This window comes from Drosophila takahashii, chromosome 2R (assembly GCF_030179915.1).
Source record: "Drosophila takahashii strain IR98-3 E-12201 chromosome 2R, DtakHiC1v2, whole genome shotgun sequence".
Taxonomy (NCBI): domain Eukaryota; kingdom Metazoa; phylum Arthropoda; class Insecta; order Diptera; family Drosophilidae; genus Drosophila; species Drosophila takahashii.
Window position 1 is genome coordinate 37023595 of NC_091679.1, and position 17040 is coordinate 37040634.

Here is a 17040-nt window from a genome sequence, read left to right on the forward strand (position 1 = left end):
TCATCTCAAAATATATATATCTCAATATATGTATCTGTCCCACAGAATTTTTCAAATATAATTAAATGACACCATTTTTTTTTAATTTTCTTGTTTATTTTAATATTTTTACGTAAATTAACTTAAATTACGATAATTGTAACATCAGCATAGAATATTTACAAAATGGAAATACTACGAGAGGATTGGATGCAATGCCGTGATCAATGAAACGAGTTTCTCTTTTTTTTTTTGAGTGAAAAATGTGCAACCTGAGGAAAGAGTAAGGAAAGTGTAGAAAACAAAAAACTAAGGAAGTAGTAAAATTCAGGGGGGGTTTTCAGGGGCGCACGATGATCATGTCTCTAGTTGAGTAGCTAAATGGCATTTTGTTGTGGACTGCGGCGACTCGACTCGATCGCGATGTCTATCTGCGGCGCAGATGCATCATGGACTCCAGCGAACTGGGGTCCAAGGTGGCGGCGTGCTCTAGATCCTCGCTGCTGGCGTTCTCCTCGGCCACATTGACGAATGTGCTGGAGAGCTCTCCATTCAACCGGTTGATGCTGCCCGTTCCAATGTCGTACATGAAGATCTCCTGCTCCGCGGAGGCATCGGTGGATCTGGAAAGGAAAAAATTAATAGTTTAGAAGGTACTTAAGGAGGTTCTAGAACGCTAAACCATTTTATACATCAATCTATATTATTTTTGTTGAAATGTAAGGGTTAAGCGTTTGTGGAACCTCCAGAAATTTAAAATAATTTATGAAAGTGTCTAAAAGTATGCAACAATTTTTTTCTTAACCAAAATTTCGATGGAAAGTGTTTATAGTTATAAACTATTCCGAAACTATCGCTATAATTCACTCACTTGGCCACCAGCAGGACGACGGACTGCAGCTCCAGATCCGTGCGCGCCTCCTTCTCCAGCCAGCGCTTAAAGTTGTCCTTGGTGGGCTTCTTCACCAGCGTTTTGATGAGCTCACCGCCCAGGAACTTGACCTCCTTGCCGTCGGCACTTCGCGCCTCACCGCTCGCCTGTCCGGGATTCTGGGCCTCCACGGGAGCCAGAACCACCACGCTGACAATCCGCTTGCCCAGCAGCTCCTCGCTGTCGGGAATCGGGAACTGGGCTCCGTTGATCTTCAGGGGCAAGTAGCGGTTGTACTGCTGCCGCTCGGCCAAATCCACAGGAGTCACCACTGTGGCATCGGTGCGCACATACTTGTCGCTGACACTCTGACCTTGGCTCTGATCATACCGCACCACCTTGACATCCAAATCCTGTTTCTGGGGCAGCGAATTGGTCTGCTTAACGCGATCCAGCTGCTTCTCACTAATGGCCACCTTATCGCCATTGGGCTTAACCACGGTCAAAACTTTCTTGGTCTCGGCAATCTGGGCGCCACCGCCGGCTCCGTAGAAGTGCTGCAGATGCTCGGCGGGCAGGTTCTCTAGGGCAATATCTCCCTGCTTGTCGTAGTCCAGAATGGAGATGTCCGCGTTGTTCAGGATGCCCGAGGAGAAGAGCTGCTGGCGGAGATCATCGGGCACCTCGTCGGGCAGTTGGAGCAGCGTCTGCGAGGCCTTGCCATTGGGAGAGGCGGAAGGAGCGGGTGTGGGAGCGGGGGCGGCAATCTTTAGAGCCTGCTGCTGTGGCGCCACCTGCTTATCCTTCTGGTTGCGCTGCTCCAGCTCCTTGAACACATCCGAGTGGAAGGTGGACACACTGAAGGGTGAGTTGTCGGTGGAGGAGGCTGGCTGCCTGGGCTGTTGGGCAAAGTTGGTGCTGGCCTGAGCCTGCAGAGCCGCCGACTGGGCATTGACATGGACCACCGGCTCATTGGAATGCAACTGGGAGTACTGGCTGTAGGTCACGTAGTTGGAAGAAGGGGGCACTGGGGTCACGACCATCACTTTCTGGCCATGGGTGGACTCCGCGTAGACGGGAGGCTGCGATGGAGCCTCACTGGGGAAGCTGGCAAAGTGAGATTGCTGCTGGGAATGGTGGGCACCCGAAGATCCGGCTGTTACATAGTGTCCAGAGATGGGCTGCTGGGCAGCAGTGGGTCCCAAATTGGGCGCGGGCACATCGTGGATCACCTCATTCCGCGTGCTGCTATAGGCAAACTGCTGATGTTGCTGATGCACCTGCTGGTGTTGCTGCTGCTGCTGATATTGCACCTGTGGCTGCTGCGAGGGAGCAATGGGATTCTGCACCGTCTCCGTGATGTGCTGCTCGAACTTGGGAATGGACTTGAGCAGCTCCGTCTCCTTGGAAGGCTTAATGTCGAAATAGTTGAGGCCGCTCTGGTGATGTTGCTGCTGGGAATGTTGCTGCTGTGCCTGCTGCTTCTGTTGCGAGTAGTATTCTGGTGGTGGAGTGGGCGAGCGCACCACAAACTGTGGCTGCTGCACGAATTGCGGCTGACGCACAAACTGATAAGATTGCTGCTGATGCGGCAACTTCTGCTGCTGCTGCGGCTGATAGTGTTGCTGCTGCTGCTGATAGTTGGCATTATCCAACTGGACGGGCAGTGGAATTGGTTTCACCTGGGACACAGGTGCTGGCGTGGGACGGAACTTGACGGGCTGATATGGCGCAGGAGTGACGCTTTTCGGGGGAATTGTGGGAAAGAATGGCACTTGGACCTGCTTGTGGGGAGGCTTCTGATATTGCTGTTGCTGCGGTGCCTGTTGCTGTGGTGCCTGCTGATGTTGCTGCTGCTGTTGATGCTGATGTTGCTGCTGATGTTGCTGCTGATGCTGCTGTTGCTGCTGCTGGTGATGTTGCTGCTGTGGGTACTGCTGATTGTGGTTAATATAGTACTGCGACTGTTGCACCAGCTTATTGAAAATTGTCTGGGAGGAAGTGGAGGGCAGCTGCTGCTGGGTGATGCTTGGCCGATGTTGCTGCTGCACCTGTTGCACCTGTGCCGCTGGCTTAGGGTAGCTGGGAGGAGGACCCACCAAGGCAGCCGGTGGCCTGAAGTAGTTGCTGCCGTGCTGCGTGGGCAATTGCTGTTGCTGCTGCTGGTAGTTAATGTTGGACTGTTGGTAGTTGCTACCAAAGAGTAGATTCGAAATGGGTCCTGGTCGAGATCCAAAGTTATTCTCTCGGCCGTAATCCGCTCGTGTGTTGCTGATATATCCACCCTCCGATTTGGAGGACACCGAGGGAGGAAGAGCCACCACCTGGCGCTGAATGCTCTCGGCATCGTGCTCCTCCAGAATGTGACCAGTCTGGTGCTGGTTCTCGGCTCCAAAGGACACATGGATCCCCGAATTGCTGTGGAACTTCTCCGAGTCCGGATGGATAATGGTACGCAGGGTGGTTGATTTCACCGGGGGCAGTGGCGTCACGGGATACTGGATGACCTCTTCCTCCTCCTCTTCCTCCTCCTCGTTATCATCGTTGTTCAGCGAGGCAATCGGTGACTCCAAATGCAACTTGTTGTTCTGATCCTTCTTGTAGTTCACATAGAACACGTGCACCTTCTCCTTCTTCTTCTTTTTCTTCGTCACAATTGGTTGGGCGGGCTCTTCGGCCAGAGTTTCATTGGCATCCTTGATGATGATCTCGATGATGGGCTCTGGAGCCTCCAAGTACTGAGGATATTGCGCGTAGGCGGGCCCAAAGTTGCCGGGGTATTGAGCTGAAATTGGAAAGATTTGGGAATTAGATTTAATTATAAATTAAAACTTTTCACTTTCACAGCATTTAAGTCTTGTTAAAGTCATTCTTATTATTTTAATACAGCTGGAAAATCATTTTCTTAATAGCCTAGTATTTTGCGATTCTACTACCAATCGAAACTGATTGTTTCTGTTTAATGAGTGCACTCAAAATAAGTATTCGTTTTAAGTTTATGAAATTGGAAATTAAGTTTTAATTTTTGAAAAGATTTTACACATTTTATACTTTAAGAAAATAAATTAATTTTTTTTAAGACTCTAGGCGAAGTTCTATTAGTAATCTGTGAAAATGAAAATCAAATCTTTTCGGTTTACTTACCAATTGCATTTTGACCATTGTAGTAGCCAGTCTGGGGATAATAGCTAGCCGTGTTGTCCACATAGCCAGCCCTCCGAGAGGCCACTTCCGGATACAGATAGCCGGCGTTTCCGAAGTCGTAGAGCGTTCTCTTGCCGCGATTCTCTCCCGGCTTCAAGGCCTTCGACTGGCGGGTGGTGGAGGTGGTGGTGCTGGATGCCTTGGACGAAGGCGATGCCGATGGCGACGGCTGCTTGGTGGGCTTCTCTGGCTCAACTTTACCCTTGATCTCTGTTTTTGGCTTCGCCGATGTGGTGGTGGTGGTGCTGGAGTATTTGGAGGAGGCAGTCGCCGTGGCTCCAATGACCAACAGCGTCAGCGCCAACTGGAAATTGAATAGAAAGTTGAGGATTAGTACGGGTGCCAAAATATTTTAATTAAAACTTCGTGGAATTCAAATTTTGTTTAGGATTAGGCCATAGCCAAAGATACTAATCAGACTTGAAAGCGAAATTTATTCGGGGGAAATGGTTGTTAGGCAAAGCAAAGCAAAGTCCATAAATCTACCAGATAAATCTGGATGCCATGTAAACACATGGCTCCTGTAAACAAAATATTTTAATTGATATCTAGTGGACAAGGTCGAGACCCCGACAAAAGGCGCAAAAAAAACTTTTACCGGCCGAAATAGAAGATGGCAAAACAAATTGGTGAATGCCCAAAAAAGGCGAATTAAAAACGCAATAAACTCGAACATCGCCAGTTAACGAAGCCGCTACAAATTAGCCCAGCAAAAATTTCGTGGACGTGTTTGTCTATTTTTTCACTTTTTTGCATTGGGTCAATGTCAAGTTGAGGCTGTTTGGAGTTTTGGAGATGGAACTGAAATGAAATAAAGTGGAGAGGCTGGGATTGAGTTGTTGACCACAGAATTGACACAACGCCAACTTGATGGGTTAAAGGCAAGGCAAGCCTCATTTCGCCCCGGTTTCGCCTTTTAATTTGGCATATCGCGATGCGGTTAATCAGCCAACTGGAGGCCATTGAGTCATCATCAGTCATCGGTAGTCATCGACTGGCGGAAGAGGCAAGCCCGGCCTTTTCAGCTTAGCCGTGAAAGTTGCCCTGGAGTGCGGCGACGAATTTCAATTGACCGCGGGAGCCGCTTTCTGGCTCACTGGCTTTCTGGCTTACTTGGCCACGCCCACGCAAAAATGCCAAACGAGACGAAAAGGAAAACTCAATTCTGTTTCGAATTTTTCACCGAACTTTCCAAACTGCACTTGGACTGCAAATGTCAACCGGTATGTGTGTGGGCGCTTGACATTTGATTTGTATCTATATACGAGTACGGGTACAACACATTTTGATGGCTGAGCAGAAAGTGAAGTGAAAATAATACACACTCGACGGACAATGAGCGTTACCTACTGCCTCAGAGATCGGGGGTTTAGCCCAGTTGAAATGAAGCTCCGTCGATCGGTGGCGTATGCGCAATCTCACGGTAGACGGTAGTCTCGCCCGCCCGCCTGATTATGGCATCTCTAAATGGCATTGTTTTTACTTTTTATATTTCACCCGGGGAGGCGGCCAAGATGTCATGTCAAAACGGAAGCTGCGAGTTCGTGTTTTGACAGCCCTGCGGACAGGCTGTTCCTTTGTTTTCACAGTTTTAACGCAGACATTTTGACAGCTTAATGATGCTCTTTTAATTGCAATTACCGATGACGGCTGCTACACTCACTTTTTAGCTCTACTTGGCTTCAGCAGGGGGTTATGCCACATATGCTAATCAGCGAGGCCCACACAAACAAACCGATTATCTAAGAGGCACTTCCCCAAAGAAACTGTCACATTACCATACCACACTGACCTATGGCTAACTCAAACACCATTTTGAGGGCTTCTGCAGCTCACACACTCCGCTGACCACATACAATGGGCAAATGTCAAAGATTTGCCAAAACAAAGCCAAACAAAATATGAAAAACACACGAGAAACAATAAAAGACACAAAAAGAGAGAAATAATCAAATCAACATCACCATCGACAGGCAGACAGACGGACATTCAGACAGCCGAAAAGCAGTTCATGAAAAGAAAGATGCTAACAATGGGAGAAAGTTACACACCACGGCACTCTGGGTAAAAAGCCATCAAAATTCATCTCAAGCCAAAGTTAAAGCCAAAGCCAAAGCCCCGAAATACTCGACAGCTCTGAACTCGAACATTAACATAACGAAAATGTTTACAAGCCAATAAATCTGATGTCAGCCCCAGAGTTTTCCTCCATTTGGCCAAAACTCTAAAAGAAGAGAGAATTACGCAACCCGAGCTAAAGACAAAAATTTATTAATGAAACAGCAGAAGAAACCCGAAAATCTTTGGCAAGCATTTAGTGGGCTAGTGTAAATCAACTGCTGCTGTTGTGCAATAGTTAAGATGGTAGAAAGATGGGCTGGGGGATGGTTAACCAGTTGACCGCAGGACTAACAACTTGTGGCATGTGGCTAAGTGAGCCGGAGCCAAGTGGCAGCTACAACTGATGTGCGGCACGTTTCTGCGGTTGGTTTTTCGCTCGTTTGGTGTTTGCTGTTTGCGTTGGTGTTCGAGACGATTGGCCAAGTGAAATCTGGCCGACAACTTGTCTGAATTTGCAACTGACAAATAGCCAGGGAAGTTCTCATGTAAACAGTGTTTATTTTCGGTTGCTTTGTTGTCTGGCTGGCTGGGTAGATATCATTATACATCATACACACTGCACTTGATGATGCACAGTTATGATATGTGCCAGTTGATCTGCCATTGTTAGGCTGTCTGTCATGTGAATAGATTGCAGATGGCAGATTGCAAAGACAATCAGCTTGTGACACGGCACAATTATTCTGGCCCAGGCCCACAACTTGAAAGTCATCTTCGTGCGAACCAAGATGGTAAGCCAGCAGTTAGCCCAGAATCGCAACTTGTCTGCAGGCCAATTAAGCGAGTGGCTAGGAACGTCACTCAGTCATCGCCGAGTGATGCAAAAGTTGCCAAAGAACATTAGTCATAAACCGTAACTGACATCATTTCCCGTTCCATTGCCAAAAAACAAGATAAAGGGGAAAAATATAAGGTATAAGTGACAGAGAAACGAAACCGAGGCGGATGTAAGTAATGCGTCACTTTCGCGTTCGTTTTCGCGCGAAATTGCCAACAATCAGGTAAATCCTTATAATTAAATCCCAGACCCTGGTTGCATAAGCAGCAGCTGTCCAAACGGAATAACTGTAGCGCGACCAGATCAACAGGAATCAAGAAAGAAAGGAAGTGAGCGCTCAAATTGAGGCGTAGAAAATGTGAGACTTGCGAAAACAAACGAAAGACTGCAGCGACAAACTTGGCATGCGAGCTCTGCTCACACAGATCGTAGACCCCCGAACACCCCGAACCCACCGATAAATGGCGTAAAAAACAGCCGCGTACGAAAATAAAACATTTATCGCTTTCATGCCGTCATTGTCTCTTAGAAGTGGCAAACGACCAAACAAAAACGGAAGTAAGCGACACGCCAGCCGGGAAAATGTGGACCAGGTTACACTATAAACCATAAATTTCGCGGGGGGCGCCTCAGATAACGCCAAAAACGATGACGACGCGGAGAAACAAAAGGTGAAAAATATGATGAATTATTAAATGAAATGAAAAATGAAAGTGTTTTAATGCTTCTTCTGCTGCTGCCGCTGCCGCTTCTCTGGCGGGTTAAGTGCACACAGAGAAAAATTCAAACGAAAACTATTTTAAGTCGCCGTCATCTTATTTCCCACCATCTGTTTATGCAAAATCATTCCAATATAAATAATTGAGTGCTTTGGGGAGTCGGGGTAATAGTTGCCTAATAGTTGCCACTACCTTAACTTAAATGAAATCTGGGATAAAATCTAAAAGCACTGCTAGTAAATTATAAACCTTTTTCGATTACTTTATTGCTTTTATCAATCAGTAAAATTAAAATTAAAAAGTATTGTAAAATTATTGGGAAACCAATTTTTAGAGATTATTAGAGAGACATGAAGGAAAATAGTGTTATTTTTCACATCATAAATCATAAATCGCTCACAAGTAATTAATGTTTTCGGTCCCATTGTTTTTAATTACTATAATAATATTGATGTCTATTTATTTGTTTATTTTGTAATGTTTATCCACTTTCAACAGATAAGTAAGCACAAGAAACTTCCTCAAAAGCATTTCAAAGAAGACGTTTCTGATTAATAAGATAAGCCAAGTTTTTAGATGACCCGCTGACATGACAACGATAGGAGCTGTTTTGGTGTGAAAAATTCCCCAAATAATTAACAATTTACGTGCTGTTTTTGCTGTGTATATCTCCGCGTGACATGGATTGGCCCCGAGAAAGCTGGCCGGCAGCAGAAGGTCCACCTGTGCCGACAAGTGGCCAAGTGGTGGGAAGTGGTCTTAGCGGGTCGGACCTGTGCGTGAGCCCCGCCAGCCAAGCTGATCTGCATAATGGCCACTACTGTCGAACGCTGGGAGATGAAGCTGCATAGCTTGGAATCCAGTGCAGGCCAAAGACAAATGGAAAATGTAAAAGTTGTCCAACCACTCCAAAGGGATCTCTCGAATTGATTGCAGGCTTTTCCCCCATTCAAATGAGGGCAGAATTGCTCCAGAGATCTCGGTGGTAATTTGACCATTGCAATTCACTTCATATTTCTGTCATTTGTGCAATTTCTGCAATGTGTCAATTGCAAATTACCGAGTAATGAGTAAATTGAAAGGCAATCGAACAAATATTGCGTATTGGCGTAGTGACAACAAACGGGTTATGCAAACGGCGACAAATCAAACAAATTAGCTGGTAAGACACGAGTGACCAGGCAGAGTGTCTACAGTGTGTCCAACACCTATAGTTGGTTTGCCTGGAAAACAATTGACCACCACTGCAAATATTGCCACCGAAAGGAGGCAAAAACAAAAGACTTAGGCAACGAACTCGAGGCGAAGCTCGTCTCTTGCGGCCATTGGGAAATGAAAGGTAAGTCCTAATTTAGCAGCCAATCAAATGATACAATCCCAATTAACTAACCAATTCCAAAAGCCATTTCTGTTGAGGGCGGTCAGTGGTTCGGGTTTATGTCTTCCTTTTAATTACTTAACCGCGGTGACGAGCTAAGCGATGAGCAAGGTCGTTGCATAAAATAAATAAAAATCAAATAAACAATCGGTAGTAACCCTCGAAGAAGAAAGAGCTCGCATAAATTAAACAAACCTGGTCGTCGTTCAGTCAGGTCGCCGATAGGATGGATGGCCAGCCGGAACCGCGATGAACTCTGGCCGCATTCACGACCAACACAGTTACGTAATGCTCTCTTTTTCGCCCTCTCATCGCCGGTGAAAAGACAAATAATTAAGAGGCAGCCCGAAAAATATGTTAACGCCACAAATTAGTAGGCTGCTGCTGCCTAATCGACATCCGAGCAATTTCGGTTCGTCATTAATATTCATGCCGAAATGGGGAATGCGTGCAGTCGTCTGCAGTTCAAGATGCTGGTCGCTCTGCTCGCTTGAGCAACATTTAATTAAATAAATATAAGCCCGCACGATGACCACCGAATTGCGGATACTTGTACAGAGTACTTTGTGCAGTGTAATTGCGCGCCAAACAGAAAATTGTCTGCGGTCGAAAACCGCATTCCGAAATATATGAATTCGTGTGTCGCCGCAACCCCATCGCATCCATGGTACATCTCCTCATCTCGCTGGTACATTCACATCTGGCGGCTTGGCGAGCCGAAAAACTGGCCACTGGCAACTCGTCTTCAATTGCAAAAGTTTTCCTTTTATTTGGTGGCCATCGCATCTCTCGATGCCCCAGCAAGGAAATAATTGAACGAGAAGTGAAAGGTGCATTCCTTGTTATTTAAAAACCAACAAAAAATCGCAGGGCTTCTGCACTTGCCGAAAACTTTCGGCCAGCCAAATCCAATCCAAATACACAATAATAATCGAATCAAAATCATAGTCCCAATCCGAAGACGAAATAAATCCAATCAACTTTCTACACTCCACGACAAGCAGCAAATGGACAGTTTGCATGCGTGCAGCATATTAAAATATGCTCAGCCTCGGCCTATTTGGGGAACCACTAGTTTTGGGCCAGGGGAAACTGAAACAGCAACAGAAATAGAGACACAACACAACAGCAGGTGCTGAAGTCTGAAGTCAATGGGTGTCGTGAATAGCCGCTGGCCAAATGGCCAAAAGCTTTGAACAGAAAGTAAGCCCATTCTTCGTCTTGAACAAACATGCGCAATGACAATCAGCATTTTCTTTTCCAATTTGCCCCGAAAATTAGCCATGAAATACTCGTAGTTTCCCTACACAAAACCAAATAATTACTTTCTGGGCCAGTTCCACTTTGGCATTTATTCGGAATTGCATTGAATGTAGTCTGGCCGCAGCGCAGAAAAGAAGTTCAATAAACGAAGCCACTTACATGTCTTTTGTAAAGGTTACACACACACTTCATGATCCAAATAGCTATGGCAGCCACTAATGATCATCAGGGGGATTTTCGGCTGCAAAAGTTTAGAGTCATCTCTGCCGAATGCTGTTTTGCAAAAGCCACATCAAGCCACATCTGATGGCCATTTGGCGCCTCGCTTTTGAAAGGCAGACGAACTGACTGAGATCGAAAGGAGGACAGTTTGGATATAACCATGCTCATACTCTCGAATCTCGTGTTGATTTTGCTGATGATGCAGATGAAGACGTTAAATGAGCGCAGCTCGACTGCCCCATTCGGTTCTTCAGCAGGTGGCTGATTGCATGTGATTCCAGATTGCAAAAGGAATATGATTGAGTAAATAATGAGATGCACGGAAAAAAACAATTGTTCCGGCTTGATATTACAGATCAAAATATAATAACCAAGTACTGGTTTCTTCAGGTTTCGCAGGAAACACGGCAGGAAATATAAAGTGAAATTAAGAAGTAACAAGCAAAAACCTTAAGTAAAAACTACAATCTTTGTTGCTCGCAAGTTGTGATATTGTTTTGGAAACCTAAATAAACATTTAACATTTTTTTAATCATACATAACATTTTAGTAAGTCAATCATTCAAAAGCAACAATATTAATTCAGTCTTCAATGCCAAAAATAAAATAGGAAAAGCAAGAAGAGGCCCTAACAAGATTTTTGTTATAACAAATCGAAAATAAAATCTTTTGTTATGTACCAAAAATACCATTACTAATTTCCATATCTCTTTATGTCTTGTGTCTTGTGTCTGCTAGGAAAATCACTCAATCAATCATCAAAAAAATCCATATAATACTCTGTGGGCAGAAAATCCCCATGATCAGCCATCACATTCGAGGCCAAGAAATTTGTAAATGCAAAAACAAGAAACCTTTGCTTTAGTTTTCCCGGGGAAATGTGCAAATCAGGCAATGGCAGTGCTAACAAGATTCGTGGAAACAATGAGACAATTTGCTGGGCAAATCCGCACATGTGCGGATCGCATGGATACAGAGATCCATGAGATAGGCAGACATTTCTTCGCGTAACAAGTGCCAAGTTAAGGTATTGGAGTCGCGGCAGCCGGAAGGCAATTTACACTTGGCTTACTTCGCTCACTTTTGTTTTTGGGGCCCTGCCGTAATGGAATGACACGATTTGTCAATGTCAACGAAGCGGGAAGAGGTCGCAGATCGCAGGTCAGGCCAGCGATGACACCTCTGGAGATTAATGATCGCTAGCTGGTTGCATAAGTGCATACTTATGGCCACTTAGCAATGAAAATAGGCGATGGTCCCTTCCACCCACTTACCAAAAATGGCAAAGTTCTCATCTTGAGAAAGGATGCAATATAATCCCGTGGCTCCTGGCGAAACAGCTGCTGAAAATCAAAACTATATTTAATAGACACTCGCGTTTTAATTTAAATTAAAAAATTTGATGTAAATATAGTCGATCTTGCACTGCACCCACTCTTTTCTAAGGGATTATCCTTCAGGACACGCACTCGCAATTTCAAGACACGCGCGGAGCAATTTTGGGAATCGCAACCAGGCCGAGTCGCTGCCGTATTGTAACTGAAACTTTAAGTCGAATGTGGCCAGCAACTGGGCCCAAACGAAGAAAACGAAGACGAGGCAAAAGAGCGAAGCGGCCGAGAGAGTTTCCATCTCTTCGTCTTCGCCAGCTGAAGATGGTCTGGAGCCTCTCACCTCGTGGTGGGTTTGTGCGGTTCAACTTGAAGATACCAATACCAGATTCAAGTGTTCTCAATCAAAGCATCGAAAGTGAATCTGGATGCCAGCAGCAAAAACAAGGCGATTTTACTTTCAATGGCAAATGCTTCAGACGGGGAAATGAAAGAGAGTAGCCCGTAATGAAAACGAAAACCGAAATTGTGCCGCCAGCTGTCTGTCTGGTCAATGTGTGTTAAAATCGCCGGCAAAATGTCGGACAAACAAACCCAAAAGTGGGCACATTAAGAGAGCCACGCCAAAAATACAATGCTCGGCCACAGCAACAACAACCAACGAGAAATGGCCCAAAACAAAAGCACAATCGAAGACCTAATGATCGGCTTGTGCAGATTGTAGCGAACTACGTTTCGAGAGCTGGTGTAATTTGTAGCCTACGTAGAGCACGCGCTGGTTCCGGCATGAGTTACCAGTAGAGGGGGGTCGGGGATAGGTTTTAAGAACGCTGCTACTTGCTCTATAGACGAACAACAAAATCTTATTACTTCGCGTGCTAAAGGGTACGAGGATCTCCACAGGACTAATGGACCGGACTATTGACTAGCAAAGGACAGATAAGGACGAACAAGGATGTAGTGCCTTTATGTCAGCGGTTGTTCAAGCTGACTTGCCCTCCCTACCATGATCACCATCGACCAGATATATTTATGGCGATCCCTAAAAGGCGACTACACTTTACACGACAGATAACATTCGACGACGCATGGCTTCCCTATGGACTCTACTCAACTTTAGACAACATTATAAATTTTATTTTTAAACATAGAATAATCCTATTAACTGACAAAATTTAATTCTAAACAAGAGCATTAGGATCCTAAGAAGTGATTAACATATAGATTGAACTTAAAATTGCGAATTTAATGAATAAAAATTAAATTTAGCGATCGCTGAATATTTCAGTGCTCATGTATATAACATCTAGCTTTTACATGAAATAATACAAATGTAGAGAGCGGGTATAATGGGTGTAGGTATGTAAAATTATGGCATGATATGTGTGGCTTAAAACTTTATATTATTGAGCAGGGAGTTGTGGTTTGGGCTTTATGGGGAGGACATTTTTTTGGAGTTTGTAGTTTCTTTAAATTTTTTTTTTTTTTATTACAGCATTTAAGTGAGGGGTGAATTTTTTATTTTGTAACAAGTTAAATTTTCTCTTTAGACTTTTGTTCTATTTAAAAAGGGTAGTTGAGATTCTTATGACATTAAATCGACTCACTTTGTTTTCCCACGAAGAAGCGCTTCTCGAAGGGGGCCTGTGAAAGAGAACCTCAACTACATAAGAGATCGCTAGCGTTACTCTCACTCGCCTTACTCGTACTCTACAGCGGTACGGTACTCTGCCGTTAAGACATGGGAGAGGGAAGGGAAAAGTACATGGGAAGACGGGACTGCTCAGCTCTAATGCATATTTTCCCTGTTATTGACCTACTCTCTTGATTATAACTATTCTCTTAAAACTACTTAAACTAAAATTCAGCTTCAATCTGCTTCTAGTGGCGTATAATGACGCGTAAAATTCGAAACTTTAAGTTTTAAATGTAATTCGAAATGATTTAGTATTTGAGGGGTTGATTAATTCATTTTTTTTTTGTCTTCTTGGGCTATATTTCCCTACGGCTTACGGATTGTATTGCCGGTAAATGGACCCTAGCCTAAATTTTGTTGGCTACTGGGCTATTCTACAACATATAAACGTAGATGTAGAAAGTAGAAAAAATATGTAGATAATGATAATAAAATATGTAGATAATAAATAAATCAAATTCTCGGCGCTATTGTCGCTGCTGAGGGATCTCGGATTCTGCTGCTGCTGCTGGTGCTGATTGATCGGTTGATGGATATATAACTTCACTCCTGTTGGCGCTTTTGTTCTCCAGACGCCTCTTACGCCCAAGCCTGGCTTTTGGCGGACCGGGGTTATGTAATTAGGTGCCACCTAAAAACATTACGGCGTTCAAACACCACTTTATCAACTTCTCGCACTCAAAAAACTTACCCACTAGGGGTTGGCACTTTAGCACTTGTGTTTTTTTTTTGGTTTTTAAGCCACTTGTAACGGCGATTGCCGGGAATTTTGGAAATTTTGGATTTCCTTTAATTTGTGTAACTTTGATCTTTGCACTTGCAACTAACTTCTTCTTCGATCCACTGGTAATTTTGGTGTGACTCCAAACGAAATTGACTTCGGGTCGGGACCCTGAGTCCGACCTGTAGCTCAAGCCTACTCACCAATTTGGTGAAGTTTTGGGAGTTCTGGCTCAAGAGACTATATTTTCTACTAAACCATGTAGACCAAACTCTGTTGCCTACTTTTGGGCCGAAAGCAATCTTAGCCAAAAGACAAGCAATCCTACAGTTCCCCCCCACCAAAATCTCACTTGGGGTGAGCTATCGACACAAGGGAGATCCCAGCTTGTCTTATTGTCGCAAGTCTTTCGCGTGGTATTTGCCAATTAACCTTCCCTGGAGGTCCTCAATTTCATAATAGGCCAAACCCAGTTTTTTTCGGATCCTAGACTTTATAAAAACCGGTGCTAGCTTTGAGCTAAAACCCTTTGCGAAGTTGCTTTGCTGGAAGTTCCGGCGAAAGACCTCTTGACCCGGTCTGTAAGACACAATTCGGCTCCGCAAGTTATAAGCCCTTTCATTCCTTTCCCTTTGGGCTTCCATCGAATCCTGAGCCGTACGCCTTATTATGTCTCGCGAGTCATCCTTACTGAACTGTACATTTCTATCCTCTAGCAATCCTAGCTCCCTAATGATTTTATATGATTTTCCATCTACTACCATGTGCTGCCCAAAAACCATTCTGTACGGTGTCGTTTTTATGGCCGAATGAAAACTTGACCTCAACGCGCAACAGATGCTACTAAGTTTACTATCCCAGTTCTTTTGACTCAGATCTATGTACGCCTTGATGGCAGCTAACACCGATCTATTGACCCTTTCTGAGGCGTTGGCTTGTGGAGCGTAAATCGCCGTATAGGAGTGTGCGATCCCATATCTCTCAAGTAAAGCGTTGAACGCCACTGATTTGAACTGCACTCCATTATCGGAAATAATAGTTTCCGGTACGCCAAAACAATGGAAGATTTCTTTTTCAAGGAATGGAAGAATAGCCTCTGTCGTAAATTTCTTTACGGCTTTCAGAAAGGGAAACTTTGAAGCATGATCGACTACAATAAAAAGCCCTATATGCCCTTCCGAGCTACGCGGATACGGCCCTAAAAAGTCGACGTAGAGCCTTTGAAAAATCCTTTCAGATTGGCCAGTATTTCCCAAGGCTGGTCTCAAAGTCTGACTGGGATGCTTTGTTGTCTTGCACACTTCGCACCTATTGACAAAATCTTTTACATCTACCGCTAAATTTGGCCAATAGAAATATCTTCTCAAGTTTTCTAACATTTTGGCTATGCCACAGTGTGCTGCTAAGGGATCTTCATGCGTTTTTTTTAACAAATCTGGAACTAGCTCTTTAGGAAGCCACAGCTTCCAACAGGATTCATCTGCCACTTTCTCGTCTGCAGCGTGCTCAGCGCGACGATAAACAAATCCGTTGCTGACCTTAACCTCACCTAATTGTTGTACTCCTGTGGAAATAGCTGCTTTTAGATCTTCGTAATTTTTCCCTTTAAACTCACTGGCATCCATATCCACTAAACTAGATATTTCCAAGCCCGAAAGGTCTTCCGTAAAAGTCCTTGACAAGGCGTCTGGTACTACATTTTGACTTCCTTTTCTATGGCTGATTTTGAACTTAAATCCCTGCAATTTTAAGGACCATCGTGCAAGACGAGAACTGAGGTCTCCCTGGGACATTAGCCACTTTAAGGACGCGTGATCGGTAATAATTGTGAACTCTTGTCCCTCCACATATGCCCTGAATTTTTTTACCGCCAAAACAGCTGCCAAACACTCCTTTTCTGTGACTGTGTAATTTGATTGACATTTGTTTAGTTTCTTGGACATAAAGGAGATTGGAACTTCGTTTCCCTCGGCGTCGTCCTGCATTAGAACCGCGCCCACTCCAGTGTTGCTTGCATCACAATGGATGGAAAAGGGAGCGTCAAAATTTGGGCTATGCAACACAGGGGCCGTACACATGTGTTCTTTCAAGATTTCAAAAGCTCGTTGAGCTTCCTCAGTCCAAGCAAATTTCTTTCTGTTTCTGAGCGTATCGGTTATTGGAGAAGCTAACGCGGCAAAGTTTTTTATGAATTTATTATACCAACCCGTCATTCCTAAGAAACGGCGAACCTGTTTCATGGAGCGAGGGCTAGGGAACTCCAGAATTGCGGATATTTTATCTGGGTCTGTGCCTACGGTTCCATGGCCAATCACATGTCCCAAGTATTTAACCTCCTTGATGCAAAAATTGCTTTTTTCTACGTTTATGGTCAATTTGGCATTTTGAAGGTGGGACGCAACCTCTTTCAGAACTTCTATATGTCTTTCAAAAGTATCTGAGACTATTAGTAAGTCGTCTAAGTACACAAACACCTCGTTCCTTAGAGACGCTGGGATCACCTTATCCATTAGCCTACACATAGTCTGGGGAGAATTAGATAGCCCAAAGGGCATAACAACAAAATGATAGAGGGGTCTTCCAGGCACTGTGAATGCTGTTTTGTCCCTTGAATTAGCATCTAGCGGGATCTGCCAAAAGGCGTCTTTTAGATCCAAACTAGTTATGAATTCTGCTTTTGGGAGCCTACCTAAAATTCCATTAATAAGTGGCATTGGATATGCGTCTTTAACCGTCACTTCATTCAGCTTTCGGCTA

The 17040-nt window shown here is 44.4% G+C and overlaps 1 protein-coding gene across 1 annotated transcript; it reads right to left on the reverse strand.

The window, feature by feature from the left end:
- Positions 1-94: 94 nt before the first annotated feature.
- Positions 95-11852, reverse strand: LOC108054386 (uncharacterized). The gene is made up of 4 exons (XM_017137322.3): positions 11810-11852; positions 3995-4358; positions 851-3635; positions 95-602 (listed from the first exon to the last, which is right to left on the reverse strand). Exons 1-4 carry the CDS (start codon positions 11828-11830, stop codon positions 407-409), a joined length of 3366 nt encoding a protein of 1121 aa, XP_016992811.2. The 5' UTR covers positions 11831-11852; the 3' UTR covers positions 95-406.
- Positions 11853-17040: the final 5188 nt, after the last annotated feature.

Coding starts and splice junctions, on each gene's coding strand:
- LOC108054386 (XM_017137322.3), bottom strand. CDS start 11,830: ATGAGAACTTTGCCATTTTTG. Junction 4,359..11,809: donor TGAGAACTTTGCCATTTTTG/GTAAGTGGGTGG, acceptor TTCAATTTCCAG/TTGGCGCTGACGCTGTTGGT. Junction 603..850: donor GTCGTCCTGCTGGTGGCCAA/GTGAGTGAATTA, acceptor TTTCCTTTCCAG/ATCCACCGATGCCTCCGCGG.